The sequence below is a fragment of the Panthera pardus genome, unplaced genomic scaffold (genome assembly GCF_024362965.1).
Source record: "Panthera pardus isolate Hobbes unplaced genomic scaffold, ASM2436296v1 HiC_scaffold_15, whole genome shotgun sequence".
Taxonomy (NCBI): Eukaryota; Metazoa; Chordata; class Mammalia; order Carnivora; family Felidae; genus Panthera; species Panthera pardus.
In genome coordinates, this window is record NW_026526710.1 from 85,854,470 (window position 1) to 85,875,675 (window position 21,206).

A 21,206-nucleotide genomic window follows, 5' to 3' on the forward strand; every position below is an offset into this window, starting at 1 on the left:
AGCAGGGTTTGACATCTGTGTCGATCACAAATATCTGTGATTTCACAGGACTTCATCTAACACATGGGGCTTTGCAATCAATTAAAAAGTTCTATACAGGGAACAGGCTCACGAGATCACGGATTGATGTGACAGGAGACTTTAGAACAACAAGAACTGGTCAAAACCTGGGTAGCCACGTAAGTTCTAACAGAAACAATATACAAATAAAAGGTAGGAAGGACCCGGGCTCCTCAGTGTTTTGCCTGAAGGCAGGTCCAGACACACGTGATGGCCCAAGACTAGGCAGGGCCACCCAAGGGTGCTTCTCACAATAGCACAGTCGGGAACCAAACCCTTTAAGACACGCTCGCCCGGGGTCCATCATTCCTAAATGACCCCCCCATGCTTCCCGGGCAGAATTCTGCTTTGGCTTATTTACTTGTGAAAGAACACCCCCCCGTCCTCATGATGGCCTCGAAGCACCCTCACTCTGCTCTGGGTTTAGAAATGTTCGTTTTTATAAACATGCATTACAGGTCCTTTCAATGCTCTTCTTCCCTAATTTAAAGGTTTCATGTTTTTTGTGAGCTCCAAACGTGTACTTTCTATCAGCATCTTGTCACTTTCCCCACGGACGATTAAATCTAGCTCGGTAACGTGTTTTATATTTGACTGAATTTTATTCACTACTTTGCCCTTCCATTTTGGTCAGCACTGAGGGCTGCTGGAACGCAGTTTTCTGGGGAAATTAAGGTAATGTGGCAATCAGACTTTCCACACAAGTACACGGCAACATTGAACAAAGAACGTGTCATGAGAAAAAGGTTTCCTTGGGGCACCTGGGTGGCTCAGTCGGTTAAGTGTCCAACTTTGGCTCAGGTCATGATCTTGCGGTTCGTGAGTTCGAGCTCCATATCGGGCTTTATGCTGAGAGCTCAGAGCCTGGAGGCTGTTTCAGATTCTGTCTCTCTCTCTCTCTCTCTCCCCCTCTCTCTCTCACTGCCCCTCCCCCACTTATGCTGTCTCCCTCTCTCAAAAATAAATAAACATTTAAAAAAAATAAAAAAGGTTTCCTTTAATTAATCTGATAGTGGAAAGTTTCTCTAGATCCAGGAGCAGCATTCGAATCCATTCCTAAATGTCAACAAATCTTTGGGTAAAATCATGGCACAAGGGGGACTTTCCAAGAAGCATCACAAAAATAGGAACCCTAACTGTGAACTCTGCTGCCACCAGGAGCCAGGTTCACTCTCACAGGAACTACTGTGGTCTTTTTTGTGATCGCTTCCCACACGTTTCCTCTCGGGCTTGTAGCCAGGCATCCCGTCTAAGTTCTGGGAGAATCTAAAGTTGCCTACATGTTTAAAGATCGAAGTAATCCTTTCGTCACAGTGATGACGAGCATTTTCCACAGTTGCACACATCTTCTCACAAAAGAAAGGCAGGCTGCAGATCGAAACAGAATTCAAAACACCCATTTGCCTCTCAAAGTCCTTAGCCAAACCCTGCAGATGAGAGTTTGTGAGCAGTAAAGGCAGGTCGCTCCTCAAAGAGCATCTAGGAAGCAGCGTTGTAATGACCAGGCCAGACCAGTAGAGGCCTGCTGAGACTGGACGGTCTGTGGTTTCAGAAGGAAAGATCCTGTCCTTTTGAGTCACAACAGGTACCACCTGCAGACCCACAACGTTCTTGAACACTTCATGCCACGGTCACGACGTGAACTCCTTCGCCAGTTTCTCAATAAATAGTCGACCTGAACTCAACTAGGATACGCAGACTTGTTGCAGAACCCTTTAATGAATCTACTCTCTCAAAAAACAGATCACATGGGGACTCTGCGTGGCTCAGTCCCTTAAACGTCCAACTCTTGCTCTCGGCTCAGGTCATGACCTCCTGGTTCCTGAGATTGAGCCCCATGTCGGGCTCTGCGCTGACGGCACGGAGCCTGCTTGGGATCCTCTCTCTCCCTCGCTCTCTGCCCCTCCCCCACCTGCATGCATGCATGCTCTCTCTTAAAATAAACTTTAAAAAAATGAGTCACATATAGAAAATATACATAACCTCATTAAGATGTAAATTATAACCTTAAAAGTTTAAAAAATCTGAGATGAAAAAAAATAAGGTCCAATTTAAAGTTCAGCCAACGGGGCACCTGGGTGGCTCAACCCGTTAAGCATCCGACTCCAGCTCAGGTCATGATCTCATGGTTCGTGAGTTGGAGCCCTGCGTCGGGCTCTGTGCTGACAGCTCAGTGCCTGGAGCCTGCTTGGGATTCTATGTCTCCTTCTCTCTCTGTCCCTCCCCCTTTTGTACTGTCTCTCTGTCTCAAAAATAAATTAAACATTAAAAACATCAAAAAAACTTAAAGTGAAAATCATTTGATCTTTCCAACACTGTGATTTCCAAAGAACTATTGAATTAGCTTATCGTTAATCATTCGACTACCACTACAATAGGTGAGGGAAAGGTTCAAGAGCTTTTTTGAAAATTAAAGATAATTGTCTTCAAAGTGAAAAGAAAAAGGATTTAGTCCTAACCTAATATTTTATCCAGTGTGTTCCAAAAAACAGTCCTAGTGTTACCGGAATACAATCAGTGAAGTCCATAGTTACCACAACTTTTTAAAGAGGAAAACCCAGGGGCGCCTGGGTGGCTCAGTCGGTTAAGCGTCCGACTTCGGCTCAGGTCATGATCTCACGGTCCGTGGGTCCGAGCCCCACGTCGGGCTCTGTGCTGACAGCTCAGAGCCTGGAGCCCGTTTCAGATTCTGTGTCTCCCTCTCTCTCTGCCCCTCCCCTGTTCATGCTCTGTCTCTCTCTGTCTCAAAAATAAATAAATGTTAAACAAAAAAAAAATTTAAAAAAATAAATAAAAAATAAAGAAGAAAACCCAGAATTAAGCTTCAAAACTGCCAACCGAAGGTCGCAACGGGGGTCACCAGGTTTCACAAGACAAACGGTAAGAAGAATCCTAAGCTCACAGAATGAGCTCTGCGTTTTCGGAGACTTCTGCTCCTTCCCACAGGTTAATGAGTAAGAAATGAGACAGGAAACGAGGCTCGGTGCACAATGTGTTATTGTCCGTTTATCTGCGCGTCCACTCCCCATGTGTGTGCAGAGTCGACACAGGCTCTTCACGGGATTGGAGAAACTTCTTTCTACGCTTTTTCTGACTCAATATAATTTGGCTGTAGTCGACTCTCGTATGATACGCTGTATAAACCTACAATAAACCCTGTTCCAAAGAATTGCCTAATCCCTAATAAGGAAAAGATGACAGATGTGTGTTTTGTTTTGGAAAAATGCACAAGGGTCGTTCTCCTCACCACAGACTATAAACAGCCCTGCTGAGGCACTGGGGTTTTCTATGTCCCTGGCCTTTCAGGTAAAAGCACCATCTGCGAACCCGTTTCCAGGGAGAAGGGAAAAACAGTCCTGGTTACGCAGACAGCGTTACGCGTTCTATAACTGAAACATCACCTTCCGCTAGAAAGTGCCCAAAACAAAACAAAACAAAACAAATGAATGCGATATCTGAATGCTTAAGATTTATAAAAAGTAGGGAAACGATGAAAACAAAGTGGGCCAAGCATCTTTAAATATTTACATAGCTGCTATTTGGAAAGTAATCTGTTCCAATGAGCCGTCTCTAAACCCACAGGGTTACTTGAATCCAAGGAGATTAATTAGAACTGCACACCAATTTGAAGTTACTCTTTTACTCACTGTCTGGTGGTGCAAAGGAGAAAAGCGGAGGCAAGCGTGTGTGGGCGTGTGCGCACGCGCATGCCCCACGGGGAAGGGAACAGGCCCCGGGAGTAAAGGGGAAGAGAAGGGCCCACCTTGGAGGTGTCCCATCACCGCTCTTTGCTCAGAAAGGGCCGATGCCCCAGAGGGACATTAATTCAACAGGCCAAAGCCGTTCGTTAAAGCAAGGGCATACAGGCAGCTGGCAAGAAAGGAGGCAGATGTGGAGCTGACGGGCACCTGTGTCTGCACCCACCTGCCGAGCTCCAAGTATATACTGGCCACATGGCACCTGGGTGTGGGGCCACCTGGGTGCAAGGCTACCTGGGCACAGGGTCACCTAGGTGGGGGACCACCTGGGTCTGGGAAACCAGGACCCCAAGGTGCAAGGCTGAGCAGTGACTACCTGGGTCCGGGGTCACCGGGCGGCCAGGACCACCTGGGCCTGGACCTCCTGCACTGAGGGCTGGCGTCGGAGGCCCACCTGAGCCTGCACTCTCCACGCACGTGTTACCTGGACACCGGGCCTCCCCGGGTTCAGGGACACTTTGGGAAGGTCTACCTAGGCACAGGGCACCTTGGGCCTGGGATATCCGGACATGGGGCCACCCGGGGGGCGGGGCTGCCTGGGCCCCGACTACTTGGGCAGGAGTCTCCCAGGTAGAGGGGTATCCGGCCCCGCACTGCGGGGGCCCAGCCGCCTGGGCGCGCGCGCGCTCACCTGGAGCCGGGTCGACCGCACCGTCCTCTCCGCTCTCGTCCGCAGCCTCGTCGGCCAGGCCCGAGCCCGGGGAGTCGGCGACGGCACCACAGGCCGAGCCCGGGCTGCTGGGCTGCGAGGCCGAGTCGCCCTCGCTGAGCGAGCCGCAGCGCGCCCGGGGCGCGCGCTCCCCGGGGCCGTCGCGGTCCCTGCGCGCGCGGCGGTGCACCCGGGAGTGCAGCACCATCTGGTGGTACGTGCGGAAGATCTTGCCGCACTCGAAGCACTCGGAGGACTTGCCGTGGCCGGCGGGGACGGCGGCGCGGCGGCTGGGGCGCGCGGCCGGCCGGGCGTCCAGGGGCCCGGGCGCGGGGTCCCCGGGCGCGCCCGCCCGCTTGCGCGGGGGCCCCTGCGCGCCCGCCTCCGGCTCGCGCTTGCGCTTCTCCTGGCTCACCAGGATGTACTCGCGCCGCTCCTTGTCGAAGGCCACGTCCCCGGCCAGCGCCTCGTCCCACGCGCCGTACTTGAGGTACTCGGCCGGCTCGGCCACCTTGCCCCGGGTGGCCAGCTGCCAGGCCTGGTAGCTGTTGACCGGGTCCAGCTCGGCCACGCGCCGCCCGGCCTGCCCGCGGGCGGGCGCGCCGGCCACCGTGGGCCGCAGGTTCAGGCACTGAAGGAAGAGCTGCTGGGAGTCCGGGGGGCCGCCCTGCACCACGGCGCCCTCCCCGGCCGGAGCCCGCGTCCGACCGGCCTCCACCCGGCGGTGGATGGCGTTGTGCGCGTTCAAGCTGTCCAGGTTTGTAAACAGGTTCCCGCACTTGGTGCAGACTTCGTAGAGGGACAGGCCAGCCACGATCATCTCCTCCTGCACCACGTTGTTGATGGTGGCGACGGGGTCCAGCTCGCTCCTGGGCTTGTTCTTGCTCCCCGTCTTGGGGCCGTGCGCCTTCATGTGGTTCTTGAGGAACCACGGCTCTTTGAATCTCCGGCCACAGATGTGGCAGCCGTGGTCGAAGGAGCCTCTGTGCTTCTTCATGTGAGCCTTCAGGAACCAGGTCTGGCTGAAGGCCTGGCCGCACACCTCGCAGGGGAACTCCCCGGGGGTCAGCTCGGGCTTGCCGTGCTCCGCGTCCGCCTCGGCACCGCTGGGCACCTGCGCGGTGATGTGGTCCTTCTCGATGTGGCTCAGCAGGGACTCCTCCCGGAGGGTCACGTAGCTGCACAGCCGGCACCGGAAGGGCTTGTGAGCCTGGTGCACGTGGTTCTCCAGGTCCTTCCTGTGCTCAAACTTGCACTTGCAGAAGGAGCACTGGGCTGCGGCCTGGCCCTCCCCCGGGGCGCCCGCGGCGCCCTCCGCCTCCTTCTTGCTGCTCCTCAGCAGGATCTTGCTGTTGTCCACCTGGGTGGCCCCGTTCAGGATCCTGTTGCAGGCAGAGGTGCTCTTCGTGGGGCTGGTGCACCCATCCAGGCCCTCAGACACCCGCAGCTCGCCAGCCTCCGGCTCGTGGCCCTGGACCAGCGTGCCTGTGCGGTGGCTGCGAATGTGGATCTTCAGGTTGCCCTTCTGCGAGGCCCTGTGGTCACAGTAGGGACACTTGTAGGGCTTCTCCCCCGTGTGCTTGCGCATGTGCTGTGAGAGGGAGCTCTGGAAGGGGAAGCTTTTGCCACAGATGCAGCAGCTGTGGCTCATGGCCTTGTCCCCGTCCACCTCGGGGCTCCTGCTGGCCCTGCCGGGGCTCGAGCCCCTCCTCAGCTCCACCTCGGCCTCTCGGCTGCGATCCATCTCCGCGACAGGGGCTCCCCGGCAGGGGCGGGCACGGCTTTCTGTCGCACAGGCCTGCCAGACGCCGTCTTATCTCTCCATTTTCCGACGGGGCCTTGGCTTCCCGGCTGCAGAGACGCACCTCCCAGGACGACGTGCGTCTCCTACCTGGAAAGCATGGCGGGCGGCAGAGAGCACCTGCAACACAAGAGACACGGAGATCTTAGGAACACGGTTTCCCACGTGAGCAGGGACCCAGTAACATCCTCGGGGAGCGACGGGCGGACTCCTTAAAGATATCAATCCAGTCCAGGTTAAAGGAGACGCCAACAGAAATTCAAATCCATGTACAAGCAGCTGCTTTGCTCTCAAAGACCAAAAGTTTAAAGAAAAAAAATTTTTTTTGAGATTTGTTTTTGAGAGAGACCGAGTATGAGCAGGGGAGGGGCAGAGGGAGAGGGAGACACAGAAATCCAAAGCAGGCTCCAGGCTCCGAGCCGTCGGCACAGAGCCCGACAGGAGCCTCAAACCCATGAACCATGAGATCATGACCTGAGCCGAAGTCGGACACTTAACCGACTGAGCCACCCAGGCGCCCCTCAAAAACCAGTAGTTAAACAACTACTGACAATGATTGTGTGCTGAATCATTAAAATAAATAATTGCTGGGGTGCCTGGGTGGCTCAGTTGGTTAAGCGTCCGACTCTGGGTTTTAGCTCAGGTCATGATCTCACAGTTTCGTGAGTTCGAGTCCCACATCGGGGTCTGTGCTGACGGTGTGGAGCTTGTTTGGGATTCTCTCTCTCTCTCTCTCTCTCTCTCTCTCTCTCTCTGCCTCTCCCCCACTCTCACTGTCTCAGTCTCTCTCAAAATAGGTAAATAAACCAAAAAAAAAAAAAAATTAATAAATACTTGTAAATGACTTCATGCTAAAATAATTTTCTCCAGAAGATACCAGATCTTTAAAGAGAGACTCAGGTGCATGAAGCTGTAGGCAGTGTGAGAAACACAGACCACAGACCCAAGCAGGGTGGGCAGGAATGGGGGCCCAGGGGAGAGGACCAGGGAGGAGGGTTAGAAAGGACCCAGAGGCACAGCTGGTGCCCAGGACAAGTGAGCCGCAAAGGCAGTTCACACCTACACGTGCTGTTGTGTTCAGATGTTAGGGAAACGAGTCTTCAGCTAAGAGCACAGGTGATTTAGTGAGAGAGAGGCGACCAGGGGCAGAAGCAGAACCCTGAGCTCACGCAAGGTCTGTGCTCAGGACCAGACACTTCGTGGTGTGCCTGGGCGTGAGACCACTGCCTCCCAGATAAAGCCCAAACCCTACGGCCCCTTCCCCTCCCGGTCCTGTCCTTGTCCTCCTGCACCACTACCCCACCCCGATCCCGAAAAGGCACCCTGGGCTCTGGCTGCAGGACTAAGTCCCAGTCCCGGTACAGAGTACCCTCCAGACCCCGGGAGTCATGCAGCAACCCCACCCCCGCCCCCGCCCACTTCACCAGAGGTCAGCCTGCCACAGTGCCTTCCCGCAGAGGCTGGGTCTGCCTCTCTCTGGCGACTGACAGCGGGTGTCACGCCGGGCCTCAGTGTCCTGTCCACGGCCAGCGCACCCTCCAGAGGGTGAGCGGCTCCTCTAGGTGCCTGGGTGTTTCCAGCACTCTGTGCACAAGCCAAGGCCACCCAGACGAGGGAGGTGCCCGGCGCCATGCCGGCCACCTGCACTGCAGGAAAGCCAACCCGAATGCCACAGCAAAGCAGAGAGCGCACACCAGAGAGCAAGCGTCTGCGGCAAAAACAGGAATTTCCATCTGACTTGTGATAGGGAGAATAAACAAAGCAGTGAGCCAGTTATAAAGGATGTGAGGGAGGGCGTCTTCCAGGATCCTACTCTGATGGCTTCGAAAGGGAGGCAGGGCCACAGCTCCCGTGGGATGTGGTCTTTCCATCCCTCTTACCTCTAGTCACAAGTAATGGAGATCAGGATTCTGAGGGTCTCCCTGGGGGGCGGGGAGGGGCCGGGGGACTCCAGACTTGCGCCGAGAGGCACCCGGATGGGCAGATTTGCTTTAAAACCAGCCAGGGCACGTATAAAGGAAGCCATGTTTTTACAAACCGACAACCTCATACGCACGACGAGCCCGTGTTACAACATTTACGAAATACGAAGAAGTTGTAGGTTTCTGGTTCTCAGCGAACGTACTGATAGACATGTTCTGCTCACAAATGCAAGGCTGTCTGTCTCCCAACAGACCCTGGGGCAGTGACCCCTCGTCTGCTCTGGGTGGTCCAGCCTGCCACGTTTTCACCAGAGCAACAGACCAGGGGAGGGTCTCCGGAAGGTGCCACCACTATGGCTTCTGAGCACCTTATACGTCGTGTCCATCTCACCGCAAGGGTGTGTGGATGCCGCCCACGCTGGCCGCCTTCTGAACAGACAACACAGCTCCTGCCTTCTCCGAACGCCTCCTCCCAGAGACCCTGAGGAGAAATCTTATTTGGAATATGTATTCCAAAACATCTTTTCCAAGCCCCATGCCACGGAGTTTCCCAGGCACCTCAGAAACCCATGCAGTGAGAGCAGCAAAGTCTGAAAAGAGGCAGGAAGCAGAGCCGGGCACAGGTACCCTTTCCTCTTTACACTAACGGGTGCACAGAGCTCCTCTTGTTGAGAAAGAGCCCAAAAACATCAATGAGTCCAGTAACGTCAAGAAATAAAAGCTCCCCCTAAAATTGGGCAAGCGAGGCTAACAAGAACTCTTAATGACCATTTAAGCTAACTTAACTCATTTTCTCAAGCTGTTTGGGTCCTGGCACAAGTTTTGTATGGCCGTAGGGTATTTACGAGTTTATAAGGCAAACGATGTGTGCGCATCTCCTTCTATCCCAAGGTTTCTTTTATCTGCCCCCCCCAAAATGTTGAGTATGATAAAATACACAAAAGTAGGAGTCAAACACACTATTCACAACTACCCCAGTGACCTAATCTGGGTATAAAGATCTTATGAGTTTAAAGAATCATAAAAGAAATAACTTTACAGAGAAAAAAAAACACACTGGAATTTAGGGGCTCTGAAATAATTTTACAGACTCCACTGGACCTCTCGGCTGGTTAACGAAGAGTATTCAACGTCAGACAGTTCTCCAGCCCAAGGGGATCAAACAGCCGAAAACCAGCCACAGCGACAAGGTTCGGGGAGTGCTGGTGCTCAACCACTCGAAGATCACGGGAGGCAACTAACAAATGCACCTAGAAATAAAAGTGCATTTTTTTCCAAGTGAGAAGACCGCTTCGGGTCATCAGAGATGCACGCTCCGTGGACGGTTTGTTCCTTCCTTCTCTGCCACCGTGTGCTCAGCACCCCCAGGAGCCGTTGAGAGTCAATGCTTCCAAAGCCGGGGGGCAGCTCCGGGGGCCTCTACCCCAGCCCCAGCCACGAGTGTCGCCGAGTGGACCCTGGGAGTCCCGGCCGCCCGCTAGCCAGCCAGGTGGCTCACGGGGGCGACCCTCACAGCGGAGGATCCACTCGTCACATCTCAGGAGCTGAGGGTCACCGGAGCCCCTGGCGAGCGCCTTCCTCACATCCCTGCCACCGTCCAAGAAGAAGCACCTGCCCAGGGCGGCCTCGCCGACGGCCTGCCCTACAGGGCACGGGAGGCCAGCAGGTGTGCGCGCAGCCCCGTCCGCCGCAGGGGGGCTGGGAGGCACCGGCCCCAGGGGTCCGGGCTGTGGGAGCCTCCGGCGGGGCAGCCAGGCTGCTGGTCCCACGGGTGCGGCCGCACTTCCCTCTCCGTCCATCGGGGGCCTCAGTCCTCTGCACATCGAGCCAGGCTGCCATCTTTGCTGGCTGAGAAAGCCAGGGTCCCTCTTCGCTGCCTTGATGCACAGAGTCCGAGTCCCCAGCACCCCCGACGCCAGCCGGAGCCTGGACGCCGCCCCTCGAGAGCCCCAACGCCAGAGAACACGGCGTCCTCACGTGCGCTTCCTCCAAAACCAGCTTAAAAGCTTCCCCCAAAGCCAACAGGGCCCTGCGAGGAAGGACACTCACGGCGCCCCGGCCACCAGCAAAACAAGCCCTTCTTTCTCTTTTGTTTTCCGCTCCTTCTGTGCCCACCCCCACCCTTCACAAGCCAGCCCCGCCGTGAATCCCCGAGGGAGCTGCACGGGGCGCACTTTTAAAGAACTTCAGGATATCCCCGGGCGGAAAATACATCCATGTGGAAAACGGGGAAAAAACGCTCTGACAGTAGTAACTATTTAAGCCCCGAACACCACTATCTTGAGGAAATCGTAACATCAACAAAACTGGCTCCACTTGAAAAAGCTCCACTCGGTGGCCCTCTTCCTGACGCCCAGGCCCAGGCCTGCAGCCGAGTTTCTTGCAAACCTTTAAAGGAACAGTCACAAAGCGATTCCCCACGACTGGTTCTCTTCCTCATCGGCCGCCAAACCAACAGATCTTTGGGATACTCTTTTCGGCCGCGGGCAAAAACTGCTATTTAAGCCAGGGTCGTCCCTTCTTTTCCAAAAAAGAGCAAGAATGCCGTCACCAGAGCTCTCATCTTAAAAATGCACCCCAGGCAGCCGCCCCCCGTTGGCCCCTTCCGGCCAAACACGTCCTGGTAGTGAGCTGCCCGTCTCACTCTCGCAGACACATGAGCACACACCGAATGGGACTTGAGGTTCTCACTGCTCCACGACACCGCGTTCACCCCAAGACACCTCGTGTTACAACACGTGTAGATAAACGCGAGCTCTTTACGCAGACCAGAGCGACTAAAGTCTTCCAGCAACGCGGACACGAAGAGGGAAGGGGTGGAGGTGACAGCAGACACACGTATGTGCTTTGGCTGACACAGGACAACATGTCAGCCCACACGCGTGCACAAACCGCGGCCCCGTTGGAACACATACTTCGCCCATAACGAATCAGTTCTGTCATCGTATTACAAACTTTTTCCAAGGCTGTCACTGGGAACGTGCCAGACAAGAGTGTAATTTAATTGTTTATGCACAAAAATGGCTTGCTGATTGGGGTTTTAAAATAGATTTCCAACGGATCGCTCACTGCGTGTGCGTTTCTCTGCAGAACAGTGTGAAGCCACTAAAAATGCCTCGTGTGTTTTTTGAAATGTCATTTTGTAGAAGTGGAATCGCATTGATTAAAAAAAAAACAGACAGGTAAGGGTAAAATGTTTATGTGACAAAACAAAATCGGGTATTCATAACACAAAAACGCACGGGAACGGAGACGGGGAAGGATTTAAGAGGACAATGCACAGAAGTTGCGAAAATAAAACGGGCAGCAATCACATAAGTGAACCACGAGGCCTAAACACACAGCCGGACGGAGGGCCGCCACACCTCACACTCTGTGGGCCTGCATGGCACGGCTGAGATGAAGTGACTTTCTCAACACGCTCACACTCGCTGCGTCTGGGATAAATTTACTCTGTGGGCAAACGTTTCAACGAATAAATCAGTCCCCAAGTGAGGGTCCCGGGAAGCACATGTCACACCTGAGACAACGCAGGAAAGGGGCTTCGGGGAGCAAGCTGGAGCCCCAGGCGGAGGACCTGGGGTTAAGTCCCCCTGCCGTGCAGTGACTCCCGAAAGAGCAAGCCCTGCACACCTGCAGCCGGAAGGGGAAGAGAATCTAGAAGAATCTAGAAGAATCTAGAAGCACCCCCATGCACCCTGCAGTCTCCGCCAGAGTCCCTCCCGGTCAACGGGGTCTGAGAGGCGCCAGGCCGCTCACGGGAGCCTCACGTCTCAAAGACAAGAAACAGGTGCAGGCTCGAGAAACCCAGAAGTCGGAAACGCATGGAAAACCATGTACTGGCAGGGCACCCGCAGGGCAGGTAGATGCTTCCGGAAGGGCGGGGAGGGATGCAATGACCTGCGTGGACAAGAGCAGGTGCGGTATTCCAGGGAAGTCGAGGCTCCTTCCGGGACGCAGGGGTGCAGCAGAACTCTAGAGCCGAGCACGACCCCCCGTTGGCGGGGACCCGACCATGAAACCCGATGGGGTCGCCCCGGGCTCCAGCCCCCTCCTCACCAACACCCAGTGACATCCCCGGCGTCCTGCCGGCTGCGCGTTCGATTCCCTCCTGAATCCACAGACCCCTCCAACTCGAGCCCAAGTCCACATCCCAGATGCAGACCCGCGCCCTGCACAGCACTCATGTTCTCACAGAGCCCCACATTCTCGGACGGGGACCACAGGGGCCTGAGCACCCATGTCACCAAGACGCATGTCCCCGGGACACCCTCTGTGACCCTGTGCTCTGTTCCCGGGCAGATGCGCACACACTTACCTCTGGGCCTCACGCATGTAGTTCCCAACCCGCCTTCTCATCTCACCTGACCCTCCCCCCAGCTCTCTGCACGCCCCGGCCGACCCCAGCACACATTCTGACACGTTACAATTACCGCTTCGTTAATTGGTCACTTGTGTGCTGGAGGGCATATTCTGCGAGCCTGTGCCTTCTCTCCGCTCAGTGCCCCAAGCCAGCACAGAGCCAAGCTCATTTTGGGCACCACAGAGCTGTGGGAGGAATTCTAGCCCGTGAGCTTCAAGGCCAGACGACCCAAGATCAAAACTCACGTCTGCCACTCACTTGGACCTGCTGTGTGACCTTGAGGAAGTGTCTGAAACTCTCTGTTCCCCGGTTCATTTCACTTTTTAAATATAAAGGATAATAATGATAACTATATTATAGTCACTTTGTGAGGTTTAAATTAATGAATTCTAGGTGCAACATTTAACATGTGGTAAGCGGTTAACATGTTACACGTTATTATTAATAATCGTTGAATCAGTAAATGAAATGTCAGTGCAAGACCCAAAAGATACCTACTCCCTGGCAGTGACAGTATTTGGCTTAATAAATTCAAAAGGACAAAATAACAGAAGCTTAGGAAACTGAATTAGAAATCACTAGTGACCCCCACATATTCACAGCGCACTCTTATAGGTCCATTACAAAAGGTTAGTTAATACAACTGTAAAGTCTTTCACCAGCTAGAATCATCCACAGCAGACGTGTTCAGACACATCCTAGCTCCCAAACTCTTCGTAAAAACTAAACTTTAATACAGACTAAGTATTAGAGAATAGTTGAGAACTGCTATTGCTTTTGTTAGGTTGGTAGTACAAGAGAACATTCTCAGGTTTGAGAAATGTTGATGAAATATTTCAGAGATGGATTATGAAAAAGAGAAAGACAAAATATATCAAAATGTTAACAACTACCGGATCTACACGGCGGTGTCTGTATTTTTAGTTATCTGACTTCAAAAGCAGACAAAGACCCCACCAAAAAAGAAAATTACAAGCCAATGTTCTTGATGCACAGAGATCCAAACATTCTCATCAAACATGAGCAAAGTGAATTCAACAATACAGTAAAAGGTGCGTATACCACAATCAAGTGGGATTTATTCCAGGGATGCAAGGATGGCTCAACACCCGCAAATAAGGCTGTGTGATACGCTACGCTGAGGAAACGAAGGATAAAATCGCAGGATCGGGCCACCTGGCGGCTCAGTCGGTTGGGCGTCCGACTTTGGCTCAGGTCATGATCTCGTGGTTTCTGAGTTCAAGTCCCATGTCGGGCTCTGTGCTGACAGCTCAGAGCCGGGAGCCTGTTTCGGATTCTGTGTCTCCCTCTCTCTCTGCCCCTCCCCTGCCTCACGCTCTCCCTTGCGTGCGTGCTCTCTCTCAAAAATAAACATTTTTTAAATCACATGATCATTGCAACAGATGCAGAAAAAGCATTTGACAAAATTCAACATCCATTTATAATAAAAACTCAACAGAGCAGGTACAGAGAGAACATACCTCACCATAATAAAGGCCACATATAAAAAAACCCACAACCAACAATCAGAGTTGATGGTGAAAAATTGAAAGTTTTTCTCCCAAGATCAAGACAAAGATACTCACTGTCACCGCCCTTATTCAATATAGTATTCCAAGTCCTAATCAGAGCAATAACGCAAGAAAAAGGAAAAAGAAGACATCCAAATCAGAAAGGAAGAAATAAAACTCTCACTATTTGCAGAGGAGATGATGTTATATATAGAAAACCCTAAAGACTCATCAAAAAAACTATTAGAATAAATGAATTCAGTAAAGTTGAAGGATACAAAATCAATATACAGAGATCTGTGGCATCTCTATGCACTCATAACAAACTATCAGAAAGAGAAATTAAGAAAACAATCTCATTTACAAATGCATCAAAAAGAATAAAATACCTAGGGATAAATTTAACCAAGAAAATGAAAGACCTATACACTGAAAATTACAAAGATTTAGACACAAATAAATTAAAAGATATTCTGTGCTCACGAATTATAAGAATATTGCTGGGGCGCCTGGGTGGCTCAGTCAGTTCAACGTCCAACTTTGGCTCATGATCTCACGGTTTGTGAGTTCAAGTTCCGGTTTGAGCTGACAGCTCAGAGCCTGGAGCCTGCTTTGAATTCTGTCTCCCTCTCTCTGTGCCCCTCCCCTGCTTGCGCTCTCTCTCCCTTTCCCAAAAAATAAATACACATCAAAAAAATTTAAAAAAAAAAAAAGAATATTGCTAAAATGTCCACACTACTCAAAGCAATCTACAGATTCAATGTAATCCCTACTAAATTCCAATGGCATTTTTCACAGAACTAGAATAATTCTAAAATTTGCATGGAACCCAAAAGACCCCAAATAGCCAAAGCACTCCTGAGAAAGCACAAAGCTGAAGGCATCACACTCCCTGATTTCAAACTATACTACGAAACCACAGTAATCAAAACAGTATGCCATGGGCACAAAAACAAACACACAGATCAGCGGAACAGAACTGAGAACCCAGAAAGAAACCTACATGTAGACAGACAATTAATTTACAACTAAGGGGGCACCTGGGTGGATGGGTCAGTTAAGCGTCCAACTCTTGATTTCGGCTCATTTCGCGATCTCACGGTTCACGAGTTCGAGCCCTGCATCAGCTGACAGAGCAGAGGCTGCTTGCAATTCTCTCTCTCCCTCTCTCCCTCTGCCTCTCCCCTGCTCGAGCTCGTTCTCTTTCAAAATAAATGAATAAACGTTAAAAAAAATTGTTTTTTTAATTTACAACTAAGGAGCCAAAAACATACAATGGTGAAAGCAGTGTTCCGATAAAGGTGTTGGGAAAACTGGACAGGCGCATGCAAAAGAATACAACTGGACCACTCTCTTACATACACCAAATTAACTCAGAATGGATTAAAGACTCCAACATAAGACCTGAAACTATGCAACGTCCTAGAAGAAGACACAGGTAGGAAGCTCCCTGACACTGGTCTTAGTGATGTGTTTGTGACTCTGACTCCAAAGGCAGGGGAAAGAAAAGAAAAATAAGCAAATGAGACGACACGAAACTAAGAAGCTTCTGCACAGTGAGGAAAACCATCATCAACACAGAAAGGCAGGGCCCCTGGGGGGCTCGGTCGGTCGAGCATCCACCTCTCAATTTCAGCTCAGGTCACGATCTCACGGTTCATGAGATCAAGCCCCTCATTGGGCTCTGGGCTGACCGCTAGCAGCCTGCGGGGGCTGCTCGATCTGTCCCTCCCCTACTTGCACACACACGCGCACGCTCTCGCTCTCTCTCAAAATAAATACACTTTTAAAAAAAGGCGACCTGGGGCGCCTGGGTGGCGCAGTCGGTTAAGCATCCGACTTCAGCCAGGTCACGATCTCGCGGTCCGTGAGTTCGAGCCCCGCGTCAGGCTCTGGGCTGATGGCTCGGAGCCTGGAGCCTGTTTCCGATTCTGTGTCTCCCTCTCTCTCTGCCCCTCCCCCGTTCATGCTCTGTCTCTCTCTGTCCCAAAAATAAATAAAAAACGTTGAAAAAAAAAAAAAATTTTTAAAAAAAGGTGACCTACTGACAGAAGATTTTTGCAAAGCATAAATCCAATAAGGGGTTGAGATCCAAAATATATAAAGAACTCCTACACTCAACGATGAAAACAACAAACAAACCGATTAAAAAATGGGAAGAGGATCTCAAGAGGTGTTTTTCCAAAGACACAGAGATAGTACACGAAAAGGTACTCAATGTTGCTAATTACCAGGAGATTATAAATCAAAACCACAACGAGAAACTACCTCACGCCTGTCAGAATGGCCATTATCAAAAAGACAAGAAATAACAAATGCTGGAGAAAAGGAAACCCTTGTATTCTGTTGGTGGGAATGAAAAACAGTATGGAGATTCCTCAAGAAATTAAGAAAAGATACATGATATGGAAGCAACCTAGGTGTCCATCGATGTACAAATGGAGAAAGAAGACGTAGCATACACACACACACACACACACACACACACACACACATACACAGGAATACTACTCTGCCATAAAAAAGATGAAATCTTGCCATACGCGGCAACACAGACGGACCTTGAGGGCATTATGCTAAGCGAAATAAGTCCGAGAAAGACAAATACTGTGTGATCTCATTCATAATGTGGAATCTAAAAAACACACAAAGAAAACAACGTGAAAACAAACTCAGAGATACAGAGAACAGGTTGGTGGTTACTCAAGGGGGAGGGGGTGGGCAAAATGGGGGTCACTGTGCCCCGACCGATGGTGACCGGGTTTTCGGTAGCGATCACTATGTCGTACATACAGGCGTCAAGTCAGAATGCTATACACCTTACATAATGTCACACACCGACTGTACCTCCTAAAAAGGAGAGAGTGTTGGAATATTAGAAGCACCTCAACTCTAGCAAATAACTGTAAATGAAGCACCTCAACTCTGTTCCTGTTCATTGCTGAGTCTACACGGGGAGTGTACAGATATTATTCTCTCAAGAATAACTCCCACTCTCGGCCCCAGTAAGTAACAGGACTGAAAGAGCTGCTCAGGGGAAGCGTGGGGGACCCCGCCCCTCCCTGCCCCTCCCTCCCCTCCCCCACTCCCGCCCCCGCCCATCCCCCTCTCCGGGCCTGGAGGCAGCTCAGAGGGCTTCCTAAGGAATGCAGTTTGAGAAAATTACCCTTTGTTAATTCTAGTATTCAAGATTCCAAAAAACAGAAAAGTCACCTGAATAACAAACTGTTCACATGAAAAGCAGTCTTTTAAGAGAGGGCTTGCCCACAGAAACTCGGGAATCCGCCCAAAGCTGGGTCCCGGCCTTCCTGCCCAAGGCACAGGCCGGCTTTCTGGCTTCGGGCTCCCAGCGATCCTTCCCACGGCTTCCCGAGGCAAAAACACAGCAATGCACTTGAGGTCTTCCTCCCCTGTTTTAAACAGTCCCTTCCTAACCAGTTAAATATGGCATGGCCAGCGTGGGGGTGGGGGGGGGGGGGTAAGGTAAAACAGTCCGGGTTTTTACACAGCCGAATCCACGGGAAATCTTGCCGTTTTCTGCTCTGTGGAGTAAATCAACACAAAGCAGAAGCCGGTCGCTTTGGGACCGATTTCCCCAAAAGGATCAGAGAGGATCCCATCAAAATCTCATCCCGCAAAAGGAATCCAAAGGCTGATTTGCAGACAACCTCTCGAATTTTTGAGCACTTGGCATAACAGACCAAGTGTGCAAGTGTCTGTGAACCGGTGGGAGCGCCCCGCTCGAGGGGCTGCTGGGAAACTGGAAGGGGAGCTTCCTGCTCCGAGCTGGGACTCTTCAGTGGGAGGAAGCCGCCCTGCAGCTCGTCCCGGTTCTCAAGTAACTCTCTAGCTGAGCACGTTCCCAGTTCTGGTTCGTTAATGGGCCGTATCACGCCAGCAAAGGGGAGGTTTGCTCTCCCCAGCGCCGGGGGGTCACTCGTCCTGTCCCCTCCGGGTCACCCTCTGGGGCAGCCGGGGCTTCCGGGAGGCGGGACCGGTGAGCGGCTGCAGCCGAATCTGTGAAATCCCAAGAAGCGGCCAGGCCGGGAAGATGCCCTTACAAAGAAAACAGCTCACAGCACACAGGACGCCCGGGATATTTACGGGAGTGGTATGGCTCCAAGAGGCAAGTCATAAAATCAAAAGAACGAGTCTCGGGCCAAGGCTGGCGGCGCCCTTCTGAAGGCGAGTCCCCCCCGAGCGGTGGGTCCTGCCCGCGGCTGCAGGGCCAGCCCAGAAACACAGGCCCCCGGTGGGTGCTGGGCCCGGTCTGCTCAACATACAGCCTGTTTGTTCGCCTGCAGACAATGAAATGGGCTTTACTGGTTACACTGTAGAATTATGAGCCATGAATTAAAATACATCATTAACATCCTGCACAAGCTTATCTACTGCTGAGACAAAAAGCCTATTCTTTGAACAAATGGGGAGAAATTCCCTGACAACAATGAGGAGTCCCTCTCCGCACACACCAATCTGCCCGAGATTAACAATCCCAGGCTTATAGTCCCCGGCCCCGGGCCCGAGCCGCCCCATGAAATGATGCATTCAGGGCTGGACAGTAAGGACCCAGGCCTCACAGGGCCTGGAGGCCGCCTCGCACAGGCCAATCAATAATCCATTATGAGCAAACCACATTTCCACTCTAATAAGAAGAAATGAATAAAAGGCCACCAGAATCAGCGGCATTCACAAGAAACCCCACCCCACCTCCCCCACTAGGGAAAAAGGGCACAGACCCACTATCGCAGGGTGTAAGGAACACACAACTGCCCACGGGCAGGCCCTCCTTCCGAACAGCCAAGAACAATGTGCTCAGACATTTCTGCCAAAAGCACTCATTTTAAAGGTAAGTCTCAAATATGCTTTGTTCAGAACACGAGACTGGGGGGGAGGGGGGGAATAAACCATCAACACGACAGTGAGGAAATCCCATTTTTGTGAACAAAGGTTCCCTTTGAATTGTCCTGCACCCCCAGACGGAGCAAGAGCCAAGCGCAGGAGTCCCCAGATGTAACGAACCGTCCGTACTAAGGTCCTACTACGCAAACGCCACAATTTTCCGCCAGACGCCCTTCAATTCCGTGGCTCAGACCACGGCTGTGGCGTCATCATTCCGTTTACAGCAAAAACGCCCGCGTGACCTAAATGCGATTCTGCAAGTAGGCTACCTTTTATGAAGTTGTTTACCACGGCCTGTCAAACGCCCAAATAAATTCCAGAAAAGACAGATACCATTTTCACCTCCAGACAGAAGGTCGAGACGGGAGAACATTTACTAACAGTAACGACCGTATACACCAACATATTTCCAAAAGAAAATAATAAATCAACATCGGTATAAACGCTGCCCGTATGGTCCTTTTCCTAAAATAGAAAGATGGGTAGTCAAGTCTGACCTGAACGCGGGCACGAAACACGCATATGAATACACAATGTAATTATTGATTACACTCAGGAGAGTCCACAAATAACCAGCGAGGATGTGGGAATTCTCCTTCCCCAGTCATTAATAACAGATCCAGAAAAATCCAAAGTAGTCATGGAGACTTTAATAAAGAGGCATCCACGTGAAAACAGGCAGGGGCTGGATTTTTAATATCAAAAGGGAAGAAGCATCTTTTCACTTGTTTTCTCCTTTGCTTCTCCAAACGAATGCATAGCTGCGGCTGGCTCTTCGCTATTTCCAAGGAAATAGGTTATTTCCAAGGACCCCACGTAGTGACTTTATCAATCTATTTGTCCCTAAAAAAGTGAACTTCTCAAAACTGAAAAAGAAAAAAAGGAAAGAAAGAAAGAAAGAAAGAAAGAAAGAAAGAAAGAAAGAAAGAAAGAAAGAAAGAAAGAAGAAAGAAAGAAAAGACCCAGAGCTTGCTCTATAATGTTCTGCAGATAAATGTCCTGTCTGTCCTGTGGGAGGCCCTGGTCGGCCACAAAGAGCTGGGACCTGGAGGTAAATCCAGCATCCGGGAGCGGCAGGCACCGCCAGTGTAGTTAATGATCTTGTCAACATTTCCATTAAGAGCCCCATTTCCAGAAGCTCAGACTGCGTGTGCCCCAAACCGGGCAGCTCAGCTCAGATGAAGTCTGCAGCCACGGACAGACTGCTCAGCATTTTACAAAAACAGAGAGCAAATCACTCGCTTCGTTATGTGAACCACAAAAGCAGTTGAGCTTTTGACTTGGACTTTTTTTCACATGCTGCATCAAGGCGATGAAAGCCCAAGTTTCAAATAATTCAGAAATACCGAAAACTTGGGGAATACCAGAGAAAACGAAGACCCATAAACTTCCATTTTTAAAGCAAACACGGAGTATCAGAAGGCCTTAGAGAAATTGCCGGGGAAAATCCCATTTACAAGCGGCTTGTAAGTTTTTACGGAGCCTAAACCCACAAGTGTAGAAACTCTCACAAAATCAGTGTCTAATGGAAAATTTTTTTTAAGAAATTATCAACAGTGAAAATTAATCCTGTGTAGAAAATCTTTTTTTTTTTTTTTTTTTTTTTTTTTTACTGTATAACAAACACTCCCTGGTCTACTGGACATAACTTCTTAAAATTTGTACTCATTGACTGTAAACCATATTTTAACAGAAGTTTGTTTCTACAAAGAAGCTATATTTTACTGCATGTAAACCAATAACAAAGGACAGCATTTGCCACCCCCCCCCCCATTTACATTGGCCTATTTTCCAGACTTTTGCCTTAGTAAGAACACGGACTACAGTGAATACCTATCTGACATTATCGCTTTCCTCTGTGCTTTTTGTGAACAGCCTGGTAGTCTCCACCATCAAATAAAGAATTGTACCCAAGAATACAAAGAGAGATAATTATGTACAGTCAGCCATAAAACATTCTGTTAAACATTACCTTCTCAGGCAGTCCTGTTTAGCACAGAAGTTAGCCCCCAAAATCCCTTCAGTAAGAGCACACGGGAAAAATAAACACTTCAATAATCAATTTTACTGAATTCTAAGTAACTGCGTACAAACATTTTCCATAAAGATACCATGAACGGAGTTCATTTTGGTAGGATAGCTGAAAGGCATATCATGCGAGAAATTAATTTAAGATTTTGTCTGCCCTTGCACAAATACCAATCAATACTTTAAGACGATCAAAATTATAAAAGGACGAG

The 21,206-nt window shown here is 50.8% G+C and overlaps 1 protein-coding gene across 1 annotated transcript in view; it reads right to left on the minus strand.

Moving 5' to 3' along the window:
- The window catches only part of ZNF516 (zinc finger protein 516), an 81,046-nt gene extending 67,210 nt beyond the window's left edge, over positions 1 to 13,836 (minus strand). Inside the window, 2 exon segments of the mRNA XM_053902847.1 lie at positions 4,450 to 6,388; positions 9,441 to 13,836. Coding sequence (XP_053758822.1) covers positions 4,450 to 6,211 — 1,762 coding nt within the window. The 5' untranslated portion in view covers positions 6,212 to 6,388; positions 9,441 to 13,836.
- Positions 13,837 to 21,206: the final 7,370 nt, after the last annotated feature.